This window comes from Ochotona curzoniae, unplaced genomic scaffold, assembly GCF_017591425.1.
Source record: "Ochotona curzoniae isolate NIBS_2020 unplaced genomic scaffold, NIBS_Ocur_1.0 scaffold_2476, whole genome shotgun sequence".
In the NCBI taxonomy this organism is placed as follows: Eukaryota; Metazoa; Chordata; class Mammalia; order Lagomorpha; family Ochotonidae; genus Ochotona; species Ochotona curzoniae.
Genome location: NW_024467095.1, coordinates 20824681 through 20850617, shown reverse-complemented (window position 1 = coordinate 20850617; position 25937 = coordinate 20824681). Strand labels below are relative to the sequence as shown.

Sequence of the window (25937 nt, the reverse complement as noted above, 5' to 3'; positions counted from 1 at the left end):
CCGCCCCTGGAGCCCCCGGGGGAAACACGGCAGCAAGCGACCTGGTGTCACTACCTCCAGGTCCTTGGGAGAAGGGATGAAAGGAGGGTGGGGGGCTCACAGCAAGACTCCAGGGCGCCCCGCCTCCGCCAGCTGGGTCAGGGCCCGGCACACGCTCTCCAGTGTCCGAGACGGGGGCCCGGGCACACGCACCTGGCCGCTGGGTGGCGGCGGCGGGGCGCTGGCTCACTCGCCCGTGTGGGTCCGCAGGTGGTACTTGAGCGACTGCTTGTAGCGGAAGCACTTGGCGCAGTGCGTACAGGGGTAGGGCCGCTCGCCCGTGTGCGCGCGTTGGTGCTCCAAGAGGTGGTGCTTCTGCGTGAAGCGCTTGCCGCACTCGGCGCAGTGGTAGGGCCGCTCGCCCGTGTGGATGCGCCGGTGCTCCAGCAGGTGATGCTTGCGGATGAAGCTCTTGCCGCACTCCGGACAGGCGTGCGGCCTCTCGCGCGAGTGCACCCGGCAGTGGTTGGTGAGCTTGGACTTCTCGCTGAAGCTTTTCTCGCACTCGGGGCACTTGAAGGGCCGCTCGCCCGTGTGAGTCCGCTGGTGGCGCAGCAGGTGCGACGGGCGGCTGAAGCTCTTGCCGCACAGGCTGCAGATGAAGGAGACCTCGTGCTTTCCGGCGTGCACACGCTGGTGGATCACCAGGCTGATGTGGAGGCGGAAGCTCTTCTTGCACTCTGGGCACGTGTAGGGCCGCTCGCCCGTGTGAGTGATCTGGTGCTTGGTCAGGCTCGACTTGTGGCTGAAGCTGCTGTCGCACTCGGCGCACTTGTAGGGCTTGGGGCCGCCACCGCCGCTGACGGAGCTGGGCGACTTGGGGCGCGGCTTGAGCGCGTGCTTGGGGTTGAAGGAGGGCCCGCGCTCGGGCGAGCCGTAGCCCCCGCGCACGCGGTGGATGCGCTGGTGCAGCGTGAGCTGCTGCTTGTGCCGGAAGCTGATCTCGCACTCGGCGCACTCGTAGGGCCCCTCCTTGATGTGGTTGCGCTGGTGGATGATGAGGTTGATCTTGAGCCGGAAGCTCTTGCCGCACTCCATGCACGTGAAGGGCCGCTCTCCGCGCCGGTTCCGCTGCTGCTGACTCGATGACCCGCGGTTGTCATTGTGGTGCCGCTCGCCACGCACCGAAGGCGCCAGCCTCTTCACTGCGGGGTTGCCCAGCGGCAGGGGCGGGGGGCTCTCCTCGCCTTCTGGGGACATCTCCCCAGGCAGCGGGGTCTGATACAGGCTGGCGTCGTATCTTCCCGACAGCTGGCCCAGGGACTGGAGGTGCTGGGGGAGCTCGTCCTCCTCCTCCTCTTCCTCCTCCTCTTCCTGTTCCTCAGTCTTGATCACAATGCCTTCTGTTCCAGGGACAGAGAGAGAAGGGACATTAGCCACTGCTCAGAGCAAGGGGGTGTAAGTGGTTGCACCTTCACCGACTCTCGGGCCCCTAAACCACTGAGGGGGTGAAGCCGGTATTCTTCAGCAGTAAGAAGCATCGCGGACAATGTGATCAAGCATGTCCATTTACTGTAATGCAAGCACAAACTTACAGACCAAGAAAGGGGAAGGCAAGCAGGCGTCTCCCGATGGGCCTCCCACTGTAATTGGCTGGAAGGCATGTCTATCTACCCTCCAGTCACGTCATAGGTCAGGTACAACTCCTCATCCTCCAGGTTCCCCTGGGAACATGGTGAGCTGGGTGCCTGTGACCTCCCACACAGACCAAGCAGGCAGAGATCCAGGGGCCAGCTCCCACAACCAACAAATGGCACATAGATATCATTGACCCCGGCTCCTGTACTGCTCAGCAAGAGCTGTACGGGATGGGGGTTTGGGGGTGGCTGGCCTCAGGGTTTGGTTCAGGAAAGAGACGGACCCAATATGGGTCACACTGGAGACCCATCTGGGAATTTACTGCAAAGGGAGCTGGGGAAGCCTGGTTCTGGCTCGTCTTGGCAGCAAGCTGCTGGTAGACTGGAACCTAGCAGGAGGAAGGCAGCCGATCTGGGCTGGGAGGAGAGCACCCATCTCCAGCTGTGCCCCAAACTGGCATAGCGCAAAACACGCTGAATCCTGGAGTAATTAATGCCCCTTGACTGTGTGGGCTGTTTCAGCATGGGGTTGTAGCAGCTGGATCAAGGGGTCTCGGCTCATGAAGTACTCAGTCCCTTCTGCTGCATCCTTACCCACAGGCCTCACCCTCTCTGCTCTGGCTCACCCAGACTGGCCTGCTATGCTGAGTCTGCTTGGAGAGCTTTCCTGCCACGTCTTTACCTGGCTACCTCCCTGCCCTGGTCTTCCTCGAAGACCCCACATGGCAGCAGTCTGCCCCTGCTGAGTTCCCCACAACACACACCCCAACTTTAGAACAGGCCTCGCCTGGCGTAGCTCATGCACAGTCCTATCCACCAAGCTCAGGTGGGTTCTCCCTGTCTCCCTCGCAGCTCTGGGGTGCAGGTCTAAGCACACCAGGCATGGATGTCCCTGGTGTCCCCAACTCTCCACTCTCTCGCCTGACTCTGCAGGACCTAGACCATGTCAAGACATACAGTGGCCCCTGAGCACGTAAGTTCTAGAGAATATGCAGTTCTGATGCCTCTTTGAAGCCTCCCAGGCGTCATGGATGTGGCGGGCCACTCCTCGAGCACGGCGAATGGGAGAGTTCTATGTGTAGTGGCTGACTGTGCCACAACGCTCCAGGAGACTTCCTTGCATTTAAGGGTTGTGCTGTCCCCTCTGCCGTCCACACATGCAGCATCAAGCATGGTAAAAACGAAGTCTTTGGTCCTAAAAATCACATCTCAATTCCACCCACTCTTGCTCACTTTCCCAAGGTTCTACTAGAACCAGTGCTCCGACCAGCCACGTGGGACTTAAGATCTTCCTCTGTCTCTCCTCCTCTGTCTCTCTACATCTGACTTTCCAACTGAAAGAAAGAAAGAAAGAAAGAAAGAAAGAAAGAAAGAAAGAAAGAGAGAAAGAAAGAAAGAAAGAAAGAAAGATCTTAAAAAAAATTTCAGGATTTAGACCAAGGTTGATGTCTGAAACATTAAAGGAAGAAAGGCAAATGATAGAGAAATAATCTATAGATAAAAGAAATTAAATACTTTTACAACCCTAAACCTACAGATGTGGATTCATCTAAGTATAATCAGTAATATGAAAATATGTGGTTAAAGATTCACCCATGAACAAAACAACAACAAAACCCAGAGTTCTACCAAATTTTTCAGAATGCAGAATAAAAAACAAAAGCTGCCCTACGCATTTGGTAAGTTAATGATCTACTATTTCCAAAACTAGATGAAGATAATTCAAGAAAAGTTCAGATTCATTTTATTAATATAGTTGTAAAACTGAGTAGGGGAATAAAAAACAAACAAACAAACAAAAAACCTGAGTAGGGGGCCTGGTGTGGTAGCCTAGCGGCTGAAGTCCTCGCCTTGAACGTGCCAGGATCCCATATGGGCACTGCTTCTAATCCCAGCAGCCCCACTTCCCATCCAGCTCCCTGCCTGTGGCCTGGGAAAGCAGTCAAGGATGGCCTAAAGCCTGGGGACCCACGTGGGAGACTGGGAAGAGGCTCCTGGTTCCTGGCTTCGGATGGGCTCAGCTCCAGCTGTTGTGGCAGCTTGGGGAGTGAATCAACGGACAAAAGATCTTCCTTTCTGTCTCTTCTCCTCTCTGTATATCTGACTTTGCAATAAAAATAAAATAAATCTTGAACAACAACAACAAAATGGAGTAAGGGGGCTGGCGTTGCGGCATAGTGGTTAGGCCAACATCCCATTTGGGAATCATTTTGAGTTGCAGCTGCTCCACTTTCAATCCAGTTCCCTATTGATATGCCTAGGAAAGCAGCAGGAAGTGTTCTGGTCCCTACCGCCTATGTGGGAGACCCGGATGAAGCTTCTGACTTCAGCCCTGCCCAGCCCGGTCCTGGCCACTGCAGCCACATGGGGAGCAAACTACGAAAGATGGGAGATCGCTTCCTGCTCCTTTCTCCGTGTAACTCTGTCTTTAAAGTAAATAAATACATAGTAGAAAAATCTCCCAGTACAATCTGTGTGACCTAAGCCTGGAGTGTACGTGAGACACACACAAGACACTGAGTGTGGGTTTTCCCAGGGCCACGGGGACAGTGCAGCACCACGCTTTCAGTCACTAAACATGGGTGCCGTGAGTTCTCTCTGGTCCAGCACCCGCAGGGAGCCACAGCGACCTGAATGGTGACATTGTGGCTTCACAACCAGGCACAAACATCGGCTGTCACAGAAGGACAGGACGGTGGTCACTGTTAAAAACATGCCCTCAGGCCCAGCACGGTAGCATAGTGGCTAAATCCTCGCCTTGCAACCGCCGGGATCACACATGGATGCCAGTTTGTGTCCCAGCTGCTCCACTTCCCTTCCAGCTCCCTACTTGTGGTCTGGGAAAGAGGTGGAGGACGGCCCAAAGCCTTGGGACCCCGCACCTGCGTGGAGACTGGAAAGAAGCTCCTGGCTTCAGATCAGCACTAAGGGAGTCAGCCAGTGGACGGAAGACCTTTCTGTCTTTGTAAAACTGCCTTTCCAATACAGATAAATAAATCTTAAAAATCAAAAACAAAGATAAACATACTCTGGGGGATTGAAGCCTACAGGTTTGCTGAGGCGTCCAGGAAGGCCCGAGATGATCAATGACTCTGGCTTTGCCACCATCTGTGTGACTTTGGACGACCTCCCTGACTTTCTCTGCTGGCAGCATGAGAAGGCTGGATGGCTCATCTCCAAGATCCCTTTTGAGTCCTATCTAAACAAGTCTTTGCCTGTAACAACTTCTTGCTTAACTCAGATATAGATATAAAGTCTCAGAGAAGCTTCATTCAGTGGACAGCAAACCCACGCCAGGCCCACACTTAGGGCTGTCTCCCAGTATGTCTCCATCCAGGCAGAGCCTGCCCGGGAGGCAGGGCCCCGGTGGCAGCCGCTCCCTGCCTCCCCAGCTCGCAGAGTACCTGCACAGTTTCTCTGCTGCACCAGCATCTGCTTGAGCTCGCTGAACTCGCCCGAGCCTTCTGTGGACTCCTCCAGCGTGTTCTCCTGCTCTGCCATGTCCAGGTCCGGCTGCTCCCCGCAGGGGTCCCCCAGCTCCGAGTCCGGAAAGCCGTGTTCCTCTACTTGTCCCGTCAGGGGCTCCGGCGTCTCCAGGCTCTCGGGGTCCTCGTCGTTGGTCTGCACTTCGATCTTAATCACGATGCCATCGTGTGCTGAGAGCGGGGGAGAAGAGAACAGGCTCAGGCCGGCTGCCCAGAGTCCACAGCCCTAGGAGCTGCGTTTAACGGGAGTTACCATAGCAAGTGGGTGCTGAGTGGACACGGTCTTCTGGACTCTCCGTAGCCTTGAACAACAGTGAAAACTGGAGTCAACGTCAAGTAGATGAGAGGAAGAGAGACAGAGAGAAGAAGATCTTCTTAGAACCAGCTCCCATATGGGATCCGAGCCCACCTTAGCCGGGAGGCTACCGTGCTGGGCCCCATGTGATTTTTTTAAAGGGTATATAATTCAGAAAAAGTTTAGAGAATCAAGTGGCAATCTATGCATGGATGTAAATGAGGTTTCCCAATGTTTGCCTTTATAAAGCTGAAGAAGAATAGAATTGATTCTGAATTCTGTCTTCATTCTACTATAAGAATATGTATTTAGTGCCTGATAAGAGAACTAATTGGGGGAAAATTCGTGTTTCTCCTTAATCTTGGATAATTGTTTTTCATTCCATAGGGGCAGTCACTAAGTGTAGCTTAGGCCAGGAGAAAAAACGAACACTTGCCGCCCTGTGGTTTATTAGAAATGAAAGCAAATTTAAACTTTCACTATATGTACACATTTTTGGTGGCATGGTGGCAGATGAGATAATCAGTAAGGGACTTCTAAGCATGAAAATATGTTCTATTAGGATAACATTCTGTGGGCAAAGTGGGAATGGAAATTGAAATTCAAGGTGGTGAAAAGGAATGACATTAAAATTCCAGCAACCAAAGAAGAACTTGTCTGTGACTGTTTTAAGTGAGTAACGGTGGGTTTAAAATTGCCAGGGAGCTTAGATGCCACTGGTGACCTTAAAGGAAGATGGAAGAGTTTGCTCCAAAATATCAATATTTACAATACTCCAGGCGTCACAGCTTTTACCGTTACTGATGCCCTTTATGCATTTAGTTTAAAAGGTACAAGGGAGATGTTCATGGTTTTCCAAAAAAAAAAAAAAAAAAAAAAAAACTGGGCTTAGGGAAAAGGCAAGCAAAGTATTTTCAGGAGTTAGTGAAGTCAAGGAAAGCCACGCTTCTGGAGGCAGCCTGCTGACTTAGCACACGGAGAGGGAAGAGACGAGTCGGGGAGTCCAGCGGCAGGGAGAAGGCCTGGGAAGGCAAAGCAAACAGGGGAGGGTTTAGGTGGACGGGGAGGGAACAGGAGCGCGGCTGCTGAGACTAGGGTGGAAGTCGGGCAGCAGTGTGTGATGACTGGTGTCGCTGTAACAGGACACTTCCAGCTAGGTACTCCAAAAAGAAAAAAGGTTTATGTAGCTCCCAGGTTAGGCGGTCCCAGAGTGTGTCCCGGTGTTTGTAAGGGCCTTCTGACTGCATCAGCACACATTACAGGGCATCACGGTGGGAGTGTGGGCAAGAGAGAGACGGACTGTGAGGGGGACAGAAAGTGAGAGACTAGCGAGGGGCCAGCTGTCCTGCCTTTATTTTTTTTTTAAAGGTTTATTTATTGGGCTCTGTACGGTAGCCTGGTGGCTGAGGTCCTCCTCACCAGGATCCCATTTGGGCGCCGGTTCATATCCCAGTGGCCCCGCTTCCCATCCAGCTCCCTGCTTGTGACTGGGAAGGCAGTGGGGGACGGCCCAAAGTCTTAGGACCCTGCACCTGTGTGGGAAACCGGGAAGAAGTTTCTGGCTCCTGGCTTCGGATTGGTACAACTCCTCTGGCCTTTGTGGCTGCTTGGTGGTGAATCAGTGGACAGGAGATCTTCCTCTCTCTCTCTGCGTCTCTCTGTGTATCCGACTTTCCAATAAACATAAAATAACAAATCTTTTTTAAAAAATCACATGGCTGATATCACAAAAAATCACTTTTAATGACCTAGTAGCTAAATACTGAAAAGAACCTAACTCGCAAAAGCATCTGCTGTGGACCCCTGGACACACACCCTGGCATTCTGTATCCTCTCCCTGCCGACTCGAGGGTCTTGTCCCTTGGACAGACGCTCCTAATAATGGAGAGATGGGCAAGAGGTGCCTTTTTCTATTTTAAAGATAGTGGGAAAGATAAGGGAACGAAGAGCCTCATGTCAAGGGGTGGTAGGCTTTTGGCTGAACAACAGACGGGCTGAGAACCTTGAAACTGAACCCTGAAAACCACCAATGCTGTTCTTCATAGAGAGCCCCCCGTCCTATCCAGAGCCTGGTCACCCCAGCTTGCAGACCAATGCCTTCATCACCTGTTCCTACCTCAAGATCCCTCTCCAACCTCAACCGAATCCAACTGTGCCCCTCGGAACCGCAAGTGCTGCTCAGCTTCCCTCCACACACTCAGCTGCTTCCCCTCCAGACAGGCGCCTGACTGTGCAGCATGGAAGCCAGTGCTTCCCGCCAAAATCGTCCTCACCCCAAACAACTTTCAAGAGTACCGACAACTGCGTTTCATTTGTGATTGGGAATTTGTTCTCCAACTAAATAATAATAATAATAATAATAATAATAGGAGGTGCGCATTTGGCGTAGTAGTTTAGCACAGCTACACTGCTTGAAACACCTGCTTCCCGCTGTGGGGTCCTGGTGCCACTATTGCAGCTCGCTGCTAATGTTCATGTCCCAGCTGCTCCACTTCCCATCCAGCTCTCTGCTTGTGGCCTGAGAAAGCAGTCGAGGACGGCCCAAAGCCTTGGGACCCTGCACCTGTGTGGGAGATCCAGAAGAAGCTCCTGGCTCCTAGCTTCAGATCAGCTCAGCTCTGGCCACTGCGGCACTTGGGGAGTGAATCATCGGACAGAGGATCTTCCTCTCTGTCTCTCCTTCTCTGCAAATTTGCCTTCCCAATAAAAATAAATTTTAAAAAAGTTTTTACAAATTAGCCATAATGTTGACAGTGAAAAACTGGGCAAACGGAGACTCTAAGGTGGATTATGTCAGCCAGTGGATTCTGGAGAGATTTCATCGTGCTTGGAGTGGCGAGATTGGCAGCAATTCATAACTGCTGAACTATCAAAACCACTTGAGCAGGACCGTCGGAGCATGCCCTACAACAGGGACCTGGGATGGGTGGGAGGCTGGGTGGGGCTTCTCCCTTTATCTTTCCCTTTACCTCAGATACAGGGAAAAAAAACAATGTGGAAATAAGTCTTACCTACTTTTCTGTAAAAAAAAAAAAAGTTTTTATAAATCAAAATAATCTAAAATAATGGAAAAAAGATAAATTACAGAATAAGACATGCAAATGCTAGTAATCAATATAAGTCTGAAAAAATAGCCAATATCACCATTATAGAAAGTTGAAGAAAACATAAAAATATTGTTGTGGTACCTGTCACTTTGGCAAAAACCAAAAAACAGAAACAAAAACAAAAAACCAAAAAAAACCCAGAAAAATAAATAATACCTGCTACTGGCATGGCTATGTGGATGAAGGCTACTTACGTTTCTAGTGATTTTGAGGGGTTTTTGTCAGCACCTATTAAATATTTAAATTGAACATATCTTTTGATATGTTCATAGAAAACATTCCTAAAAATATTTTGGGGGCCACTGTTGTGGCACAATGGTTAAGTTAACTGCTTGTGACGCTGGTGTCTTCTGTCAGAGCACTGGTTTATGTCCCCAGCTACTCTATTTTCGATTCAGTTTCCTGGGAAGGCAGTGCACGCTGCCCCAGGTCCTTGGGCTCCTGGCACCCACATAGGAGATCTAGCCCCCTGGCCATAGCCTTGTCCAGCCCTGGACATTGGAGCCATTTGGGGGGGTTACCTGGGGAATGAAGATTTCTTTCTCTGTCTCTTCCTTTTGTCATTCTGCATTTCAAATAAATCTCTAAATTGGATACGTGTATAACGTTCTATTCATGAGGAACTTTTACTGAAGCACAACAGCTTTTGAATAACCCACATACACATCAATGGAAGAATATTTAAATAAATTATGAAATCAATACATAGCATAATACAGTCTGCTATTAGAACAAGATTATATACTGACATGTAAAGATGTCGAAGATAAATCATGCAAAAGGGCTATTTGCCAAATAATACACAATGTGAATCTATTTACATATTATTCATATAATTAAGGCCATAGGAGAGAGAGAGACACCATTCAAGTGAAATTGAAAGGAGTAAACTTCTAGTTTGAGAATAACATGGCACTTTCACACACTCTGCATTTTTTTTCTTTTTGAAATAAAAAATCATGTTGACAGCTTAACCTTTCCTACCAGCGCTAACCAAAGCAGCAACATGGCTTACCCACCTCTTATGGCTGCTGTTTTTGTATGATTTTTCATCTCTTTTTATCTTAGGCATGAACCTGGGGCAGAGGGTTGGACAGATCTTGGACATCCCTGGTCCTGCCAATATAGTTTCGATGTAACTGCAGTTGAATCGGTGTTAGACTAAGCAGTCGCATTGCTAGATAACATGAGTGTTATTCATAATAGAACCACACCGCGTTTGTAATCACTCTTCTATGGCTGTAGACTTTCCTGTTTTCTCTGGAGCTCCTCATCTTTTTTTCTCCTGCTTTAACACAATATGAACTGCCATGAACTCAGTTTCAAGCTTGGGCCCGACCCCACTAGGTAACTCTCCTTTTCAAACATGCAGAGAGGGTATCTGTCAGTTCTATCTAGCTGAAGGAACCTTCTGGAATCTGCCTTGACTGGCCAAGCCAGGGCTGACAGCTGTGTCCTGGCTCACTCTGTCAGGGGTCTCTCCCACTCTCTTGCAGACCCCCAGGCTCTGACTCTAGGTTTACTTTCGCCTGTAGGCACAGCCCCGCGCCCAGTTTGAGAAACGGTGTGTGTGGACCTCAAAAGGTCTCATTTTCACTCTCAGTCAAAATGGCTTGGCCAGATTGCAAATCCTATCTTAGAGAATACTTCCTTGTAGAATTCCGGAGGCGTTGCTCTAGCGCCCTCCAGATCCTGATGCTGCCGGGCAGTCTGGAGCCATGCCAATGCCTGCTTCCTGCTGGGATGCTGTGGGGATCTCTCGTGGCAGCACTGCGTCAGGGATGGAGTCTGTGCCATAGTGTTTAAAGTATGGACTGATTTCACCCGTTCTTCCAGGCAGGTGACACGCTGCCTGATGCTGGAAGATTATGCCTGGAATTCTTTCTTGGGAACTAGATTATTATCTGACAATTTCCATTCATTCTCACTGTTTTTCTGATCCTCCTATTTTCTACATGTTGGACTTCCATCCACCAGTTTCTTTATTCTTCTCTATTTCCTTTCTTTTATATTTTGGAGCGTTTTCTCAAGTTTGTCTCCTAACACTGTTAGTGATGTTTTAAAAACATGACCGTTTATATATTTAATATTCCAGAGTTTATTCTTAAAATTTATTTAAAAGGTAGAGCTAGAAGCAACATAGAGGGAGAGACAGAAAAAGAGTTATTTCATAGACTGGTTCATTTCCCAAATGTCCACTGTGCCCGGGGCTGGGCCCGGTTGAAGTGAGGAGCCCAGAACCTTATCAGTGTCTCCCACATGGATACAGGGGCCCAAGAACTTGGGCCATCTTCTGCTGATTTCCCAGGTGTATCAGCAGGGCGCTGGATCAGAAGTGGAGCAGCTGGGACTCAAGCCAGCATTGCAGGAGATGGCTTCATGTGCCATGCCATAAAAAAGAAAGCCCCATATGCTTTCTTTAAAAAAAAAAAAAATATATATATATATGTATATATATGACATATATGTTTGATCCTTATGCTTAAGGATTTTATACATAAGCATGTTTATATATTTTCCCTCTCTATAAGTTGACTTTTTCTGGTTTTCCTGATTTATCTGTCTTCCCCTAACATCTTGTAGCTCTTGGTAGCGTTGCAAATGACACTCTGGGAAGCGAACTGGCATCCCGGCATTTCTGGGCAGGGCTTCCTAACCGAGGCCCTTCTGCGCCTTGGCCAGGTCACTGCACCAGGGACCTTCTTGGGCTGGTTCTAAGAGTGCTACCTGCCATTCTTTGACTACTCTGTCCCAGCAACTTCATCCCGGATGGCAGCGTGACTTTCGGAGCCAAGCTGAGGGAAAGCGGACGATCTCATCATTTGGACGGCAAGTCTCGAGGTGCTGCTCTCCTGAACGTGGTTCTCATCCTCAACTCTGCCAGCTCGCGTGTGCCCAGACCCCTTTCTCACTCTCTGTGGGCGCAGCATGGCTGGCAAGAGGCAGACAGCAGCCACAGGCCTGGGGAGGTGTTTCTGGGCTAGCTTCATGCTGACCCCCAACCCCCTGAGGCTCACAGTCCCTGGCCTCACTAGCTCTGAGATTTGAGCGGAAGTGGGAGTATAAGTCGGTTTCTTCCTAGCTTACCCCCCACACCAATTTGAGATCCAGCTTTTTAGATTAGCAGTCACTCATCCGTCTGCTTTCAGGCTTCTAAAACTTGGTTGCCCCTGCAACGTTGTCCATTCTTTTTTAAAAAAAAAAAACTTACTCTTATCTTAAAATGACTTGAGGGAATAGAAGTTACCACATGTTCAATCTATCATCTTTAACTCAGTTCTTCATCATGTATTTTAAAAATGTCTTGGGACCGGTGCAGTGACTTAGCACCCTAATCCTCTGGCTGCAGTGCTGACATCCCATATGGGTGCCGGTTCTAATCCCGGCAGCCCTGCTTCCCATCCAGCTCCCTGCTTGTGGCCTGGGAAAGCAGCAGAGGATGGCCCAAAGCCTTGGGACCCTGTACCTGCATGGGAGACCTGGTAGAAGCTCCTGGTTCGTGGCTTCAGACCAGCCCAGGTGGGGAGTGAACCAATGGATGGAAGATCTGTTTCTTGCTGTCTTTCTCTGTATCTTTACCTTTCAAATAAAAATGAAATATAAATCTTAGAAAAGAAATTTTTATTGAATTATAAAGAAATATCTGCTCATGTCAGAAAATCCTATGAAATCATGAAACACAATTATTGTGGTATATTTCCATTCAGTTTTTTCCTTTAAAAATAAAAGTTTAATTATTTATGTATTTGAAAGGTAGAATGACAGAGAGAGGGAGACAGAGACAGACACAAAAAGAGATCTTCCTTCTGCTGCTTCACACCTCAAGTGTAACAACAGCCAGGGCTGGTGGGGCTGGACCAGGCCAGGAACGCCATTACTGTCTGCCACATGCATCCATCCTCTGCAGCCTTCCTGGACACACAGCAGGGTGCTGGACTGGAAGTGGAACCTCCAGAACTCGAACAGGCACTGACTACCAGGAGAGGGGGCTTAACCCACTCCGCCGTGACTGCCCCTATGTGCGGTTCAACACTGCTGACTTCATGTTATACTCACACGTCTCACTTCTGCAATGTTAACCTTCCCAGTCCACTGGATTAGCCCCACAATGAGCGAGCAACACGCCTTTCCACCACTCTGTTTTTACTCCCCACTCACAGCTGACGCTTTGGAAACAACAGTTAGTGGGGTGGTCCCTGCTTTCTCACTGCTCTTGCGCCCCACCAAGCCCATCTGCCTCCTCCTCCACTCTGCCACCGACGCTTTTCTTGCTGAGGCCACGGGTGCTTACCCAGGGCCACGACCCAGCCTCTGTGTCACTAAGCCACAGCAGAATCCCACGTGGCTCACCGCTCTCCCTCTTGTGGATACTCACTGCTCAGGACACCCGATGCGACCCTGCTCCAGTTTCCTAAAACCTCCCTGTGAGCTGTTTCCTTTGATTCTACTGGTACCGTCATTTCCCAAATCTTACAACAGCAGCTTTCATCCCTGGCTGCACATGAGAGCACCTGGGACGTCTAACATCTGGGCCACCAACCAACACACCCCAGATCCTCACATCTGCTCCACATGTCCAGGCTCTGAAGGGCACGGCTGTCCTCTCTTCTCCCTCGGCAGACCAAGGGTGTCCACTCACCAAAGCCCACAGCCGAAGGCCACTTTCAGGAACCCCAGGAGTCCGTATTCAGCTCTTTTTCAGTACGCTCTCCCTGACTGTATCATAGGGATCTCAGACTCCACGCGTTCAAAACCAAATTCACGTGTTTCTCCAAACTCATACCTCATCTTGCCCTTTCTCGGTGACTTAAGCCAGTGGCCTGAGAGTTCTTGCCCCCAAGCTCAGGAACACATGTATGCTCATTCCATACCCCACAATCACAAAGTCCTTCTTGGCCTACCGATAAACTATCTTACAAATAGCCATTTTTCATCCCGAGCTATGCCAAGGTCTCCTATCTGTAAGACAAAAACAACCCCCAAAGAAGCCCTGCTAGCTTTTTTTTTTTTTTGTCCCTATAATTAGTCCCTGTGCTCTTCAGGGTTGCACAGAGAACCCTGTCCCCAGGGGCCTTTTCTGATATCTTGGGCTCAGGTAGGTGGTGGTGGGAGGGTCAGGTGGAGGGGCGGGTAAGCGGGAGGTTTGTTGATGACTGTGATGATTCAGGTAAGGTCTGGTTGGCTCAAACACAAGGAGACATTGAAACTCTGAAGTTTTAAGACTGAATGTGTTAAGGGTGAAGACACTGACCCTGTACCATGAGATTGTAAACTGTAAATAAACTTTCCTGGGCTCAGCGCTGTAGCCTAATGGCTAAAGTCCTCGCGTTACATGCCCCAGGATCCCATATGGGTGCTGATTCTAATCCTGGCAGCCCCGTTTCCCATTCAGCTCCCTGCCTGTGGCCTGGGAAAGCAGTCGAGGGCGGCCCAAGGCCTTGAGAACCTGAACCCACGTGGGAGACCCAGAAGAGGCTCCAGATTCTTGGCTTTGGATTGGCTCAGCTCTGACTGTTGTGGCCACTTGGGGTGTGAATCAATGGACAGAAGATCTTCCTCTGTCTCTTCTCTCTGTATATCTGACTTTCCAATAAAAACAAAATATATCTTAAAAAAATAAAAATAAACCTTCCTTCCTAAGAACTTTTAGTTACTGGGATGAAGAGCCGACTAATAAGGCCGCAAACATTAACATGAACTTCAACAAAGCCAGAGGGCAAGAGCCTGTGCAGCTCATGGTTCTTGATACAGCATCTGCTACAAGTTCATCTGATGAACTCGCAAGTGAAACACGCTGGCTGTCCAAACCCCTCCTCTATAGGATTTTTGTGGCTACATAATCATCTATCGTAACAAGAGGCACCTTTGGCATCCTGGCTGTTTTGGAACCTTTTCTATGCTGAAAACTCTTGACAAAAAATGATTAGTTAAGAGTGCACACCAACATTTGAAATACTTAAAAACATATTTTAAGGGCTGGCATTGTGGCCTGTAACTCCAGCATCCCAAGTCCTGGTCCACTTCCTGCTAATGCGCCTGGGAAAAGCAGCAGAAGATACAGCCCAAGTGTCTGGGCCTCTTGAATGAACCCACACGGGAGGCCAGGATGAAGCTCCCAGCTTTGGCATGACTCTGCCCTGACCACTATGGCCATGTGGGGAGTGAACCAGTGGATGAAAGAGCTCTATCTCTCCCTCCTCTGTAACTCTTTCAAAGAAATAAATAAATCATTATTTAAAAGTACATTTGGACATCATACTGCCTTCTAAATTAACGAAAACTGTGTAGATAGTCCGAGCAACAAAGCGTGTTGGCGTAGACTTCGGCACCCCTCCAGCTCACCTTATCCTCTGCTAGTTTGCTAGGGACACACTGCAGCTGGCTTCTCCGGGCCTCCCTGAGCACCCTGCAGATTCAGACTGTTTTGGAAACAGTTGATAACTGAGTTGTCTTTTGGATCTCTTTGCCCTTGAGGAGCCAAATTACTAAATGGTAGCTTATTGAATGAATTCACTTAGCCTGTTTTTAAAAATTGTCATGTCTGGTATATTTGGAACTCTGATTAGACTTTTCCCCTGGTAGCATACCCTTGGGTCTGGTTTTGCTACCATAAGGCTAAGGAAGAAGATGCACTAAGGCACCGGGGCATGTTGAAGGCCCTGACATGCGCAGTATCACAGACTTGGCTAGCATGGGTGGGAAGGCCTGCTTTGTGCAGGAGTGGTTCCTAGGTCCTCCCCTGTCCACCTCCAGTTGCAGGCTCCAAGGGGTTGGGAACAGTTACTGGAACTAATGGCACAGCTTGCTCACACAAGGAAGCCTCTGGGAGGCTTCTCTCGGCAGGAGCTCAGACTATGGATGCAAATCTGCCAGAACAGTTTTAGGGTAGGTTGGGCTGGGGTCATTTACGTTCCGATTCTGAGGCACTCCGAGGGAGGCCCACCTGTGATGAGGGAGTGAAAACCAGGGGAAGGAGACTGAGGCTCGTTCCCGCCCTGGCCTTTCTGTGAGAGGATACGAGGGCAGAACCTGGACCACAGACCCTTCGGGGAGGACACACATTTCAGGATTTGGGGATCATAAACCACCTCTCCAAATCTTCAAGGTTTGAAGTCTTCTACATAGGTTTCTCTCTTCCCTCTTGGGATGTTGCCACGAAAACCCTAGAAGGTACAGCCTGACGCTCCTCCAACCGAAAGATCATTCTGTTCCTCAACATACTTCGTCCTCAACTCTTTGTCCTCATCTACTTTTAAATTCATCTTTTGGGGCAGTGTTTGACCTAGTGGGTAAGACATCTGCATCCTACAGGTGAGCACCTGGACTCCAATTCCATCGGCCTCCCAATTCCAACTTCCTGCTAATAGGCCACAGGTGATGGCACCAATGCTTGGTCTCTGTCACCCACACCCAGTGCCTACTGCTTCTCGGCCTTTTGGCTGAGACCAAATGTGAGGTCCGCAGCTCCTGGCTTCAGCCTGGCCCGTCCCAGCTGTTGTGGGCATCTGGGGGATCAACCAACAGATGTGGCCGTTTTCCGTTTTTGCCTTTTTCAAAATAAATGCAGTTAAATAAATAAATAAATAAATAAATAAATAAAATGTAAATTAAGCGCATCTATTTTGTCTGTCAGGACCAAAAATTCAGGATCAGCATTTCCTTTGATTTTAAAATCTAGCAAGTCCCCCAGGAAGTCCTGACATGGGGTTGCTCTGAGTCATGGCACCACGTCTACTTTCACAGGCTTCTATCTGCCCTGTAATTCACCTTCCCTCGTAACTCAGTGTTCCTAAACACTGCCAGGGAGTCAGTCTGCAGGTCCCTGAATACACAACAGTGATTTTAGAACAAGCCCTGACTGCCGGCACCTCCTTTCCAGGAGTGGTTGATCCCCAACCACACTTGGTGTCTTCACATGCCACAATGTGCCCACTCAGGACGAGGCAGTGCTTCCCCTGAGGACCATCATGACAAATGATACAAGTCCACAGTGGGTTCCGAAGCAGGGGCTCTGAAAACTAGCTGCAGCACCATCAAAGCACCTGCAGTCCATGTGTACAAGCTGCTGGGCCAGCGACTGGGAGAGGGTGATGGCCCAGGCATGCTGATTACAGCTCGGCTATGCGCTGGGCCACTCGTACGTGCCCGTCGCCATGCCAGGCCTTGCAGTTGGGTATCAGTGTCCGTCCTATTCTATAGATGAGGAACCTGCAGCTCCAAAATGCCTCCAGCACTGCTGATAAGTCAAGGAGCTGCATTCAGACACAGGCAGCCCGACACCAGGCCTGTCCTCCGCTTCATGGCCCCTGCTGAGCCATGCCTGCTGCACCTCTGCTGGCCCCATCAACTGCTTCATCCGGACACTGGCTTGCTAGAATTGTGTGCCGCAGGATGTTTCTGGTAAAGTCCAAAGCTGTCCCTTATCTTTCTACTGCCCAGCTCTATCCTTTTCTGGAAAGCACAGGGAGCTGGGAGCACTAGGACTCTGAGAAGAATGGCTGCCTTGCCACTTCTGGATTTATTTCCTGCAAAGAATGAGGTGACACTTGGTCATGTCAAATCCTGAGGTGCCACTGCTGTGGAGCAGCAAGTTAAGCCACCGCCTGCAGCAATGGCATCCCATATATATGCAGTGTTTGGTTCAAGACCCGGCTGTTCCACTGCCAATCCAGCTCCCTGTTAATGTGCCTGGGAAGGCAGCAGAAGACAGTTCAAGTACTTGGGTCACTGCTACCTATGTTGGAGACGGCGACGCAGCTCCTGACCTGGCTTTAGGTTGGCCCTGCACTGGTCATTGTGGCCATTCAGGGAGTGAACAATGACAGGAAAGATCTCTGTCACTGTATTCCAACTCAAACGAAGCAGCAAACAGCCATCTCCTGGATGATGACCTCCAACAGATTCCTGTTCTTCACCAACTTGTGCCGTTGGTGAACACGGAGAGCCCCCCAACGGGTCGCCATACTGGCAGGGCTCCCTCCTACACAGTGCTTGCTAGCATACAGCTTCAGGTCTACCTCAAATCGAGAAGGCCCACACTGGGGCCTCCTTAAATAAAGAAAGATCTGGAATGTCAGGCTCAGTGCCGCCTGTTACTCACCAGTACTGGGATCTGTAGGCGTCTCGCCCTCCTCGGAGTCTTCCTGCTCCTGCACGGTTGGCCTCTCCCCGCGCTCCATCTGTGACATGAGGTCTGGTTTGGATATTGCATAGTCTGGGCAGAAGGAAGGAAATAAAATACACTGTGGGATGAGGTGGCCCTTCTGCTGGGATCCAGCAGTGTTAGGAAACAAGTGCTCATACGTGCAGTCTTGTTCCTCAGGGCCCCTGTGGTGCCACAGGAGCAGGGTCGGCAGGAGGAGGAACTGATGCAGCTGACAGGTTGCAGATTCCTGCCCAGGTTTTCATGTTGACTACATGAAAGTATATAAAGTAAATCATGCATCCTGATGAAATCGAAAAAGTCATAGTGCCGACACTGTGGTATAGTGGGCTGGGCTGCTGCCATGCGGGCGCTGGTTTGAGGTCCAGCTGCTCAGCTTCCAATGCAGCTCACCGCTGGTATGCCTAGGAAAGCAGCAAGTGGAAGGTGGACTAACTATAGGTCTTTGTCACTCACACGGGACACCTGGATGGAGTTCCAGGCTCCTGCTTTGATCTGGATCAGCCCTAGCCATTGCAGCCATTTGGGAAATGAACCAGCAGATGGAAAGATGTCTTTCTCCCTCTCTCTGTTTCTCTACCTTCCAAATATATAAAATCATATATAAAAATCTAAAAGCCATAAAACAAAACATTGATAGGTATTCATACATTAAAAAAAGTTTTGGCCATCAAAAAAAGAAGTTTTGGGAAATTTAAAAACAAAGAGATCTGGGACCCAGCTCAGTGGCTAAATCCTAGTCTTACATTCGCCAGGATCTTGTATGGGCTCTAGTTTGTGTCCCAGCTGTTCCACTTCCCATCCAGCTCCCTGCTGCAGCCTGCAAAAGCAATAGATGTCCCAAAGCCTTGGGACCCTGCTGCGCGCACATGGGAGACCTGGAGGAAGCTCCTGGCTCCCGACTCCCGGCTTTGGATAAGCTCAGCTTTGCCTGTTGCGGCCACTTGGGGAGTGAACCAGCAGATGGAAGATCTTCCTCTCTGCACCTCCTTCTCTCTGTAAATATGCCTTAATTAAATCTTTTAAAAAAATGAAGAAATCTGGAGACAATATTTACAAACATACAGGCATATTAGTATCATATGGTGATAGATGTGGCAGAGGGCTAAATTTATATATATCCATGATTATACATAGAGAATTCCACTAATAGATCACAGAAAAGCAGGGATGTGAACATCCAGCTTATAAAAGACATACAAAGGGGCAATAATGTAAAAAAATGCAGAAGTTCATCAATCATCAAAGAAAGAAGTATTTAAAAAGAAAGAAAAAAGATACACCTAATTATTTAATCTATTAAAAAGGCACCTAGTTAAGACAGAAGACTCTCTCTCCACTTGGGCCAGGCTTCTGGAAAAATGGCACTGTCCCAGAAGGGCCCTCCAGAGGCTCCTGGGCGGGAGGCACAGAACTGCACACGTGCACCCCCACCTCCCAAAACCCGCCCGAGTAGAGCAGCCTGGGCAGGGCCCATGCACACTGGGACGCCGAATGCGACACTGTGGGACCACAGCCAGACCACAAGCAGCCTGCTGGGCATGAGTGAGACGGCCAGTTCCCCCGCCAGGCTTTGTGGTCTTCCCATGGAGGCGCGAGTGTGCTGGTGGGGAAGGCAGAGCACAGCTCACTGTAAGGTCAGACCAGCGAAGGGTCCCTGTGTCATGGGCACTGTGCATGCACCAGGGCATGCATCGTGCCTGTATCAGCACATGCACGGGAAAGGAGGGGAAGGGTGGCCACAGTTTGAGTGGCTCCCTCTGGGAAGTTGGTGGAGGCTGCTCTTTATTAAGTCTGGGATGCTGAATTTTCATCATCAGGTATAGATTTTGAAAAGAAAAACTCATTTTAAGAAGCGGAAAATTTATCCTCTGAAAAAGGTATATGTAAAATTAACCATTTATCCAAACCTGAAGCTCTGTACAATAGCAGCGTTCTTCAAACCTGAACGTTTTGTAAAATGCTCAAATCAGAGAAACAGATATTTTAAAAAGTCCAGTGCACTTCTCCAGGTTTTAACTTTAATTATTCTCCCTGACAACAAGCACACGTGAACTTGGGGTAAGACAGGTCTGCAGTGGGACTGTGACTTGCTGGCGAGGACCAGGGTGAGCCCTTAACCTCTGCCGTCAATGACAGGGCCAAGGGCCTAATGGCCGTGAGCCGTGGACGCCTGACGGCACTGCCAGCTCTGGCTCCTGGACAGCGGGGCTGGGAGGACAGGTGATGGCATTCACAGAGCTGGCCACAGGAAGCACTCGGCGCGTGTGTGTGGCTTCTGTTCTCTTTTCCTACCCTGGGGACAACGCTCTCGAGGTGCGAGAGTATAGACAGGTGAGTCTGGGTTCACTCCCATGCCTGCCCTCACGGACACTCCACGGAGTGCAGCCTTGCTGTATAGCTGGTCCGGCCTATGCCGTCCTGACACACGTGGGCAGGCGAGGGCAAGTTAACGTCACGCTCCCTGCGCTTCCGCTGCCCTTGTTAACCACCACTGGCCCGTCTGGGCTTTGGACTCCCCAAGTTTCCCGATGCATTGCTCCCCGAGAGGCCCGTGAGGCCCTGGTCTTACCCATGGAGACTAGAGATTCGTAGTTGCCCCTCATCACGTTCTTGTAGAGCTCCTTCTGCCACTCGGACAGGTTTCCCCACTCTTGCTCCGAGAAATGGACAGCGACGTCATCGAATGTCACAGGGACCTGAAACACAACTGGCTCAGCTCAGGCCAACAGGACGCCACCCCAGCCCCAGGCTGCAGCCCGCAGGCCAGACAGCTCCTTCCCAGGGCTGGAGGGAGAAAGGAACCAACACACAGTTCCTGTAGTCTCTCTTGTCAGATTCGTTTGGTTTGGTCCGTGTCCCTTCTGTCAAGATGACTCTAAAGTTGGCCGTGCTGACCAACAGCCACAGCACCAACAGAGAATGTGCTGGAAATGCAGACTCCCACCTCCTCTCCCTCCTCGAGAACCTACACTATCAGTGTTTCCGGGGACTCCCCAGTAGGATATGAGCCATGCTAACCTTGAGACCACGGCATTTTGGCCTTATGTAAGGCTGTGGAAGGGGACAGTGACACAAAAAAAAACACCAAGAAAATTCGTCCGGACTCAAGCCCTTTTTGAACCTCCTGGAAAATACTGCGGAAACCTAACCCTGCTCTAGGTTATCTTGGGATCCTTTTGTAAATTGGTTTTCCTGGCATCAACATGGCTCCTGAGTGAGCTAACAGGGCAGAACGAATGCCTGTCACACTTAACCCCGGTTCTCCCTCCCTCTACCCCGATGGCAACATTCCTCACCTTCACTCTTACCTGCCTCTGTCTGGCCTTCTTACCCTCGGATGTCACTGGATGACTCTGCCCAACACCCTTCAAACCAACCCTTCCTTCTTGCCGGGCCACTTCTGTACCAGCCCCGGCTCCGGTCAGAAGGACACGCTCTGGGTGCAGCCTGCTCTCAATGAGGCAAGGACGGACCGGCAGCTCAGCATCACCACTCTTCCCTCCCCCAACCTCCGAGCCATTACTTTCCCCTTCATTCACATTAAACCCAACTCCTTAGTCACACTGCAATTCAGGTCGCCCTCGGAGAAGCCCCAGCTGGGGCAGACTCACCTTGGGAACTTCTCCATTGCTGCCTGGGGGCAGCCTCAGGATCCAGAAGTTTCTGTTTTTGAGCAGGTTCTCCATGTTCTCCAGGCGCCGCTGCAGCAGCCCGTACTCCTGCAGCAGTGTGCCCAGGACGACCCACTTGCTCTCCAGGTGGTTTGCAAACTCCACAGCTGTCTTCTCACAGTCGGCTATCTTCTTTTCGTTCGTCCCTGTCCGGCCCTCCAGGGTCAGCAGCCTCATGGCCTGGGCCTCCAGTTTTCTCTCGACCGCTTGGACGGCAGCCCACACGGCCAAGCGGGTGATCTCCGCTGTGGGCAGTGGCTGCTCCTTCTGGGCTGCTGAAGAGAGCTGGAAGGGGGCGTCCTTTTGGGAAGCTGGGCTGTGCAGCAGAGGGTCCATGTCAGTCTCGGGGGCTGTCGGGGAGAGTGTCAGGTGGTCTTTCTCAGGAGCTTCAGGGGAGGAGAGAGGGGCTTCTGAATGGTGAGTGGAGTGAGACAGCAGGGAGATGTCCTGCTCCGTGGCAGCTGGGGGAGGATACTGGGTCTCGTCCTGGGCAGCCAGGGACCCCTGCAGGGGAGGCTCATGCTCAGACGTGGCAGGGCACAGGAGTGCAGGTCCCTTCTGGTGAACAGGTGGTATCCGGCCAGAAGTCTCTTGCTTGGCAACACCGGAAGTCTGGGGTAGGGCACCTTGCCGGGTGACAGTGGGAGACAAAGGCGGGGTTTCTTTCGGGGGGAGAAGGCGGGATTGGAACAGTGTTTCTCGGGAGAGTCCAGCAGGGGCCTGACGTAGAGGTTCTTCTGGTGGCAGACTGGGGAATGACAGTGGGGACGAGCGTTGCTTCTCCATGTCCAGCTGCTGGGCCTGTGTTTGAGAGAGGAAAGTCGGGATTGAAGGCACGGCCTGCAACTGACAGAAACAACTCTTAAAGCAAGTGCCCACATGACCCCCATTTGGGGAGTGGTGAGATACACTTGGCCAGCATGAGTCTCTTCTTGAAATCACTGACCGTTGACTTATATGTCAATTACGATCAAGAAATAGACAATGGCTGTGTCTTTCATGGAGCTAGTGCCTAGCTGGGAGAGGAAAAAGGGAACCAACTTGAGAACTTGGCTTTCCACCTGACCTACAGCGACCTGCACCAGCTGGCCTGGTTATCGGACCTCTCCGTTCGCAGTGTCCTTGTCCATAAAACAACAATAATATGTCTCTTGGGCACAGGCTATTCTCACTCCGTCGTTACAACACTGAGTATAACATTTTGAGAAATGACACAGCAAAATTTTGAAAATGCCATGCATTGATGCTATCCCCCAACACCTAGCAAGAGGAAGGGATGGGGGACGATCACTGGTTGGAAGCCAGTGTTGTCAACTGAGTTAACTCCCACATGGACTTGACACCCAGCCCCTGTTGCTTGCATCGGCGTTACTAGGCAGGCACGGCACCCTGGGCTCCTTCTCTCACTTTACCCAAGAGTGAGGACACAAAATTATTTTCAGTTTCCCAGACAGCTACTCTTTGATAAGAGCCGAACTGTCTCACAGAACTTCTACGGTCTGTTTGCCTTGGAAAGCATCTTATGTGCACTGGTGCCCAGTTCCTCCCGTGGATGCCGCACGGGCTTCTTCTGCTCTAAGCAGAGAGAAGAGGGACCGAGACGCTGGGGCAGGCGAGCCCTTCGCAAGCGGTCACTGCGGCAGCTTCTCGGGCTGGCTGGCTTCCTCTCTGTGGTTCCTGAGGTGGGAAAATGAGGAAGGGAGGAGGCCTGGCAGGACAGAACACGCAATAGTGTTAAGACCTCTATCAAGATTAGTGGGGTCTGGAACCCAAAACGAAGCTTCAGTTTTCTTTTTGGAATTCCAACGACTCTCAGTCTCCCTGTTCCCATCCTGCCCCATCCATGCAGACGGAATTCCTGAAACATCAGGGAGCTGAGGCCACACTGCGTGAGTGACCGGTTCTGGGTTCACCTAGCCAGACAATCAACAACTTTATCAGGAAAAAAATGTGATTTTGCCACGTATCCCTTGCTGTCATTTCCTCATCATCTTCCTTTCAAGAATCTGCTCAATTACTGCGCTCTTTATATAAAAGATCCTTAAAGTAATTAAAATTTTCATTTATTTGAAAACTGGCATATCCCAGGACTGTACTCAGTAACTTCCACTGAATGCATTGTTGAGTTACAAAAAGTAGCCTTAGGGTCTCTGACGAGGTTTCTGTAATGGTCCACCAAAGGCTCCTCTAGACCGACGTCATAGCATCCATCGCCCCCTTCCTATTATTTGTTCAAGACAGCACACTTGCAAAGCAGAGGATGAAACACTCAACAGCGAAAGGATTTGGAAGAAGTATGTGAACCAATAGCTCTGTGATACAAGAACTAATTAGCTGGGAATGGTTAACAATTATTCGGCATTTATTATTTGCCAGGAACTACAATAAGCATTTGGAAGGATTACCTCATTTAATCCTCATACAAATCTGCAAAATAGGTACTACCAGAATTACTACCCACACTCAACCTTTGAAGACCCTGAGGTCAGGACAGGCTGAGGAACCCACCCCACATCCCACAACAGCCTGGCTCCACAGCTTGCAGGCTGCCTCCAGGTCCACCTGCCACTGGGGGCAGCTGGTACGGGCATGCTCTCAATCTTTGATACCTCTGGAATGCCCACGTTGGGAGATCACCCAGAGCTGGGCAAACATGTTCAATGAATTCACTTGACTCCTAAACCTGCATGCTCATATACACCTAAACTGCTTCCCAACAGGCCAATGTAAGACTGGATGGCCCCCTTGGATAGATAAGCGAGTTACCTGTCATGTAACACAACAGGTACGTCCCAGCTCTTCCTCACAGGCAAATGAGGGCAAACGTTTAGGTAGAAGGAATGAGTAGGAATGAGTAGGAAGAAGGGGGAAAAACAATCCCTGGGTCTCGGTTAGTCTCCCCAGTAAGGAGAAATCAATGAAAAAAAACAAAACAAAACATACCATAGTACGAAAAGCCAGCAACAGAGCAACACAAATTTACCAACCCAATGTTGCCTAAAGGAAAATCCAACTTCTTTGCTTCTTAGTATTAGACTGCGTCTTCACATTTCAAGATTGGGAGGACTGGAGAGAGACCAGGGGCCAAAGGGTTTGTCCCTCTTCCTTTCCCCAAATTAAAGTCCCCTGCTATAATGTCATCAGTCTCAATACGCATGGTTTGATCTTACCCTAGGCTACACACGTCTCTAAAATGAATAAAAAGATTCTCAAACTGCTGGCTTGGGGTTGACAGTCTTCTAAAACACACAAACAAAAACCTCCCCAGTGAATCATATCTTGACAGTGACCTCTAAGACTCATACTATGTTAGTAGAAACATAAAGAACCACATGCATCTAACTTATTAAGGAAGCTGTGCCATTGTCTTGTAGGACTCAGTGCGGTTCATTCAGAACCACAGACCATTCAAAAGGGTGCCCGAAACCTAAGCCCCAGGGAGGCATGTGCACATCTCAGCTTTTATTTTATTTTCCTGAGAGTTTCAACTTTATTATCCTTATTTTCTAAGAACTAGGAGGCTTTTTAGAAAGGCAAGGACGCCACCTCCCCTCTTAACGCCAAACAGGAAACTGACTCCCCTGCAGCCACCCTCACCCTCGTCCTCAGAAGCCAGGGCACCTCAAAGAACAGGTATGCAAGCCGATTTGAAGGCCGATTTTTCAGGCTGGCCCAATGGGGAGCCCACACCAACGACACCAGCCCTCTCTTCTCCTCCCCCAAGCTGTCAGACTCTCCCTCCCCAGACCCCAGCCGTCATAACACCCACAGTTTGGCCCTGAACCCTCTAGATACACAGGCTGGGGTGGGGACAGGCTGGGGTGGGGGTGGGGGGAGGGAGACGATGCCCGACTGGAGATGTCCGCTGCTCTCCACTGCGCTCTAGGCTGGGAGCCGTCCCGCATCCTCATCCGCCTCCCCCGACGGGCCGCGTCCACCTCCCGGCTGCGCCAGCCCCCTACCCTATCACCACCAGGGGAGGCCACCGCCAGAGCCGTCCCCGCCCCGTCCAGGCCCGCAGCCAAGCAGGCCTCTATGGGGCCGCGGGCACCACGTCTCCGATGACTCGCTACATGACCTTGGGGGCAAGTAGGGCAGATCCCTCCAGGTACCAGTACCTCAGTGTCTCCGTTCCGCGAAATGGGAGAGGCGCATTAGCGCCGCGCCCGAGTCGAAGAGGCTCGGCGGGACCGAGCTCTGCGGAAAACGTGCCGGCGGCCACCCCGACGGACGCAGTGCCGGCACCGCAGGGAGCGAGCGCGCCGCCGCTGCCGCCGCCGCCGGGCGCCCCACCTCGGGGCCGCGTGTATACCGGGCCCGGAGTCCGCGCAGCCTCGCACGGACGGCGGCCGAGTCTCGGCCCGGACCCGGCCGGCAGCCCCCGCCTCCCCGCCCCGCGTTCAGAAGCGCGCGAGCCCTTCCAGAGCGCCCCCTCCCCCGCCAACGTCGCAGCGTTTTCTGTCCCTTACCGAGACCCCAGGCCGGGACGCCGAGCCCGGGACACGCAGGCCGTCCCCGGGGGCCCGGGGCCGCGCGTCCGTGCGCGCGCGGGCCGCCCTCACCGGAGCCGGGGCCGCCTCGGCCATGGCCCTGTGCT

General features: G+C 50.8%; 1 protein-coding gene across 1 annotated transcript; it reads right to left on the bottom strand.

Annotated features, from left to right (window-relative positions):
- ZNF777 (zinc finger protein 777) lies at nucleotides 1-25937 on the bottom strand. Its single transcript, XM_041001900.1, has 6 exons — nucleotides 25810-25937; nucleotides 21281-22141; nucleotides 20239-20365; nucleotides 17604-17717; nucleotides 5021-5272; nucleotides 1-1382 (listed from the first exon to the last, which is right to left on the bottom strand). Exons 1-6 carry the CDS (start codon nucleotides 25924-25926, stop codon nucleotides 226-228), a joined length of 2628 nt encoding a protein of 875 aa, XP_040857834.1. The 5' UTR covers nucleotides 25927-25937; the 3' UTR covers nucleotides 1-225.

Bases quoted from the DNA above. Each gene is read 5' to 3' on its own strand.
- ZNF777 (XM_041001900.1), bottom strand. From the start codon at position 25,926: ATGGCCGAGGCGGCCCCGGCTCCGGTGAGGGCGGCCCGCGCGCGCACG. The intron at 20,366-21,280 runs GTGAGTCTGCCC...GTTGTGTTTCAG, and splicing joins GCAATGGAGAAGTTCCCAAG to GTCCCTGTGACATTCGATGA. The intron at 1,383-5,020 runs GTACTCTGCGAG...TCCCTGGAACAG, and splicing joins GCAGCAGAGAAACTGTGCAG to AAGGCATTGTGATCAAGACT.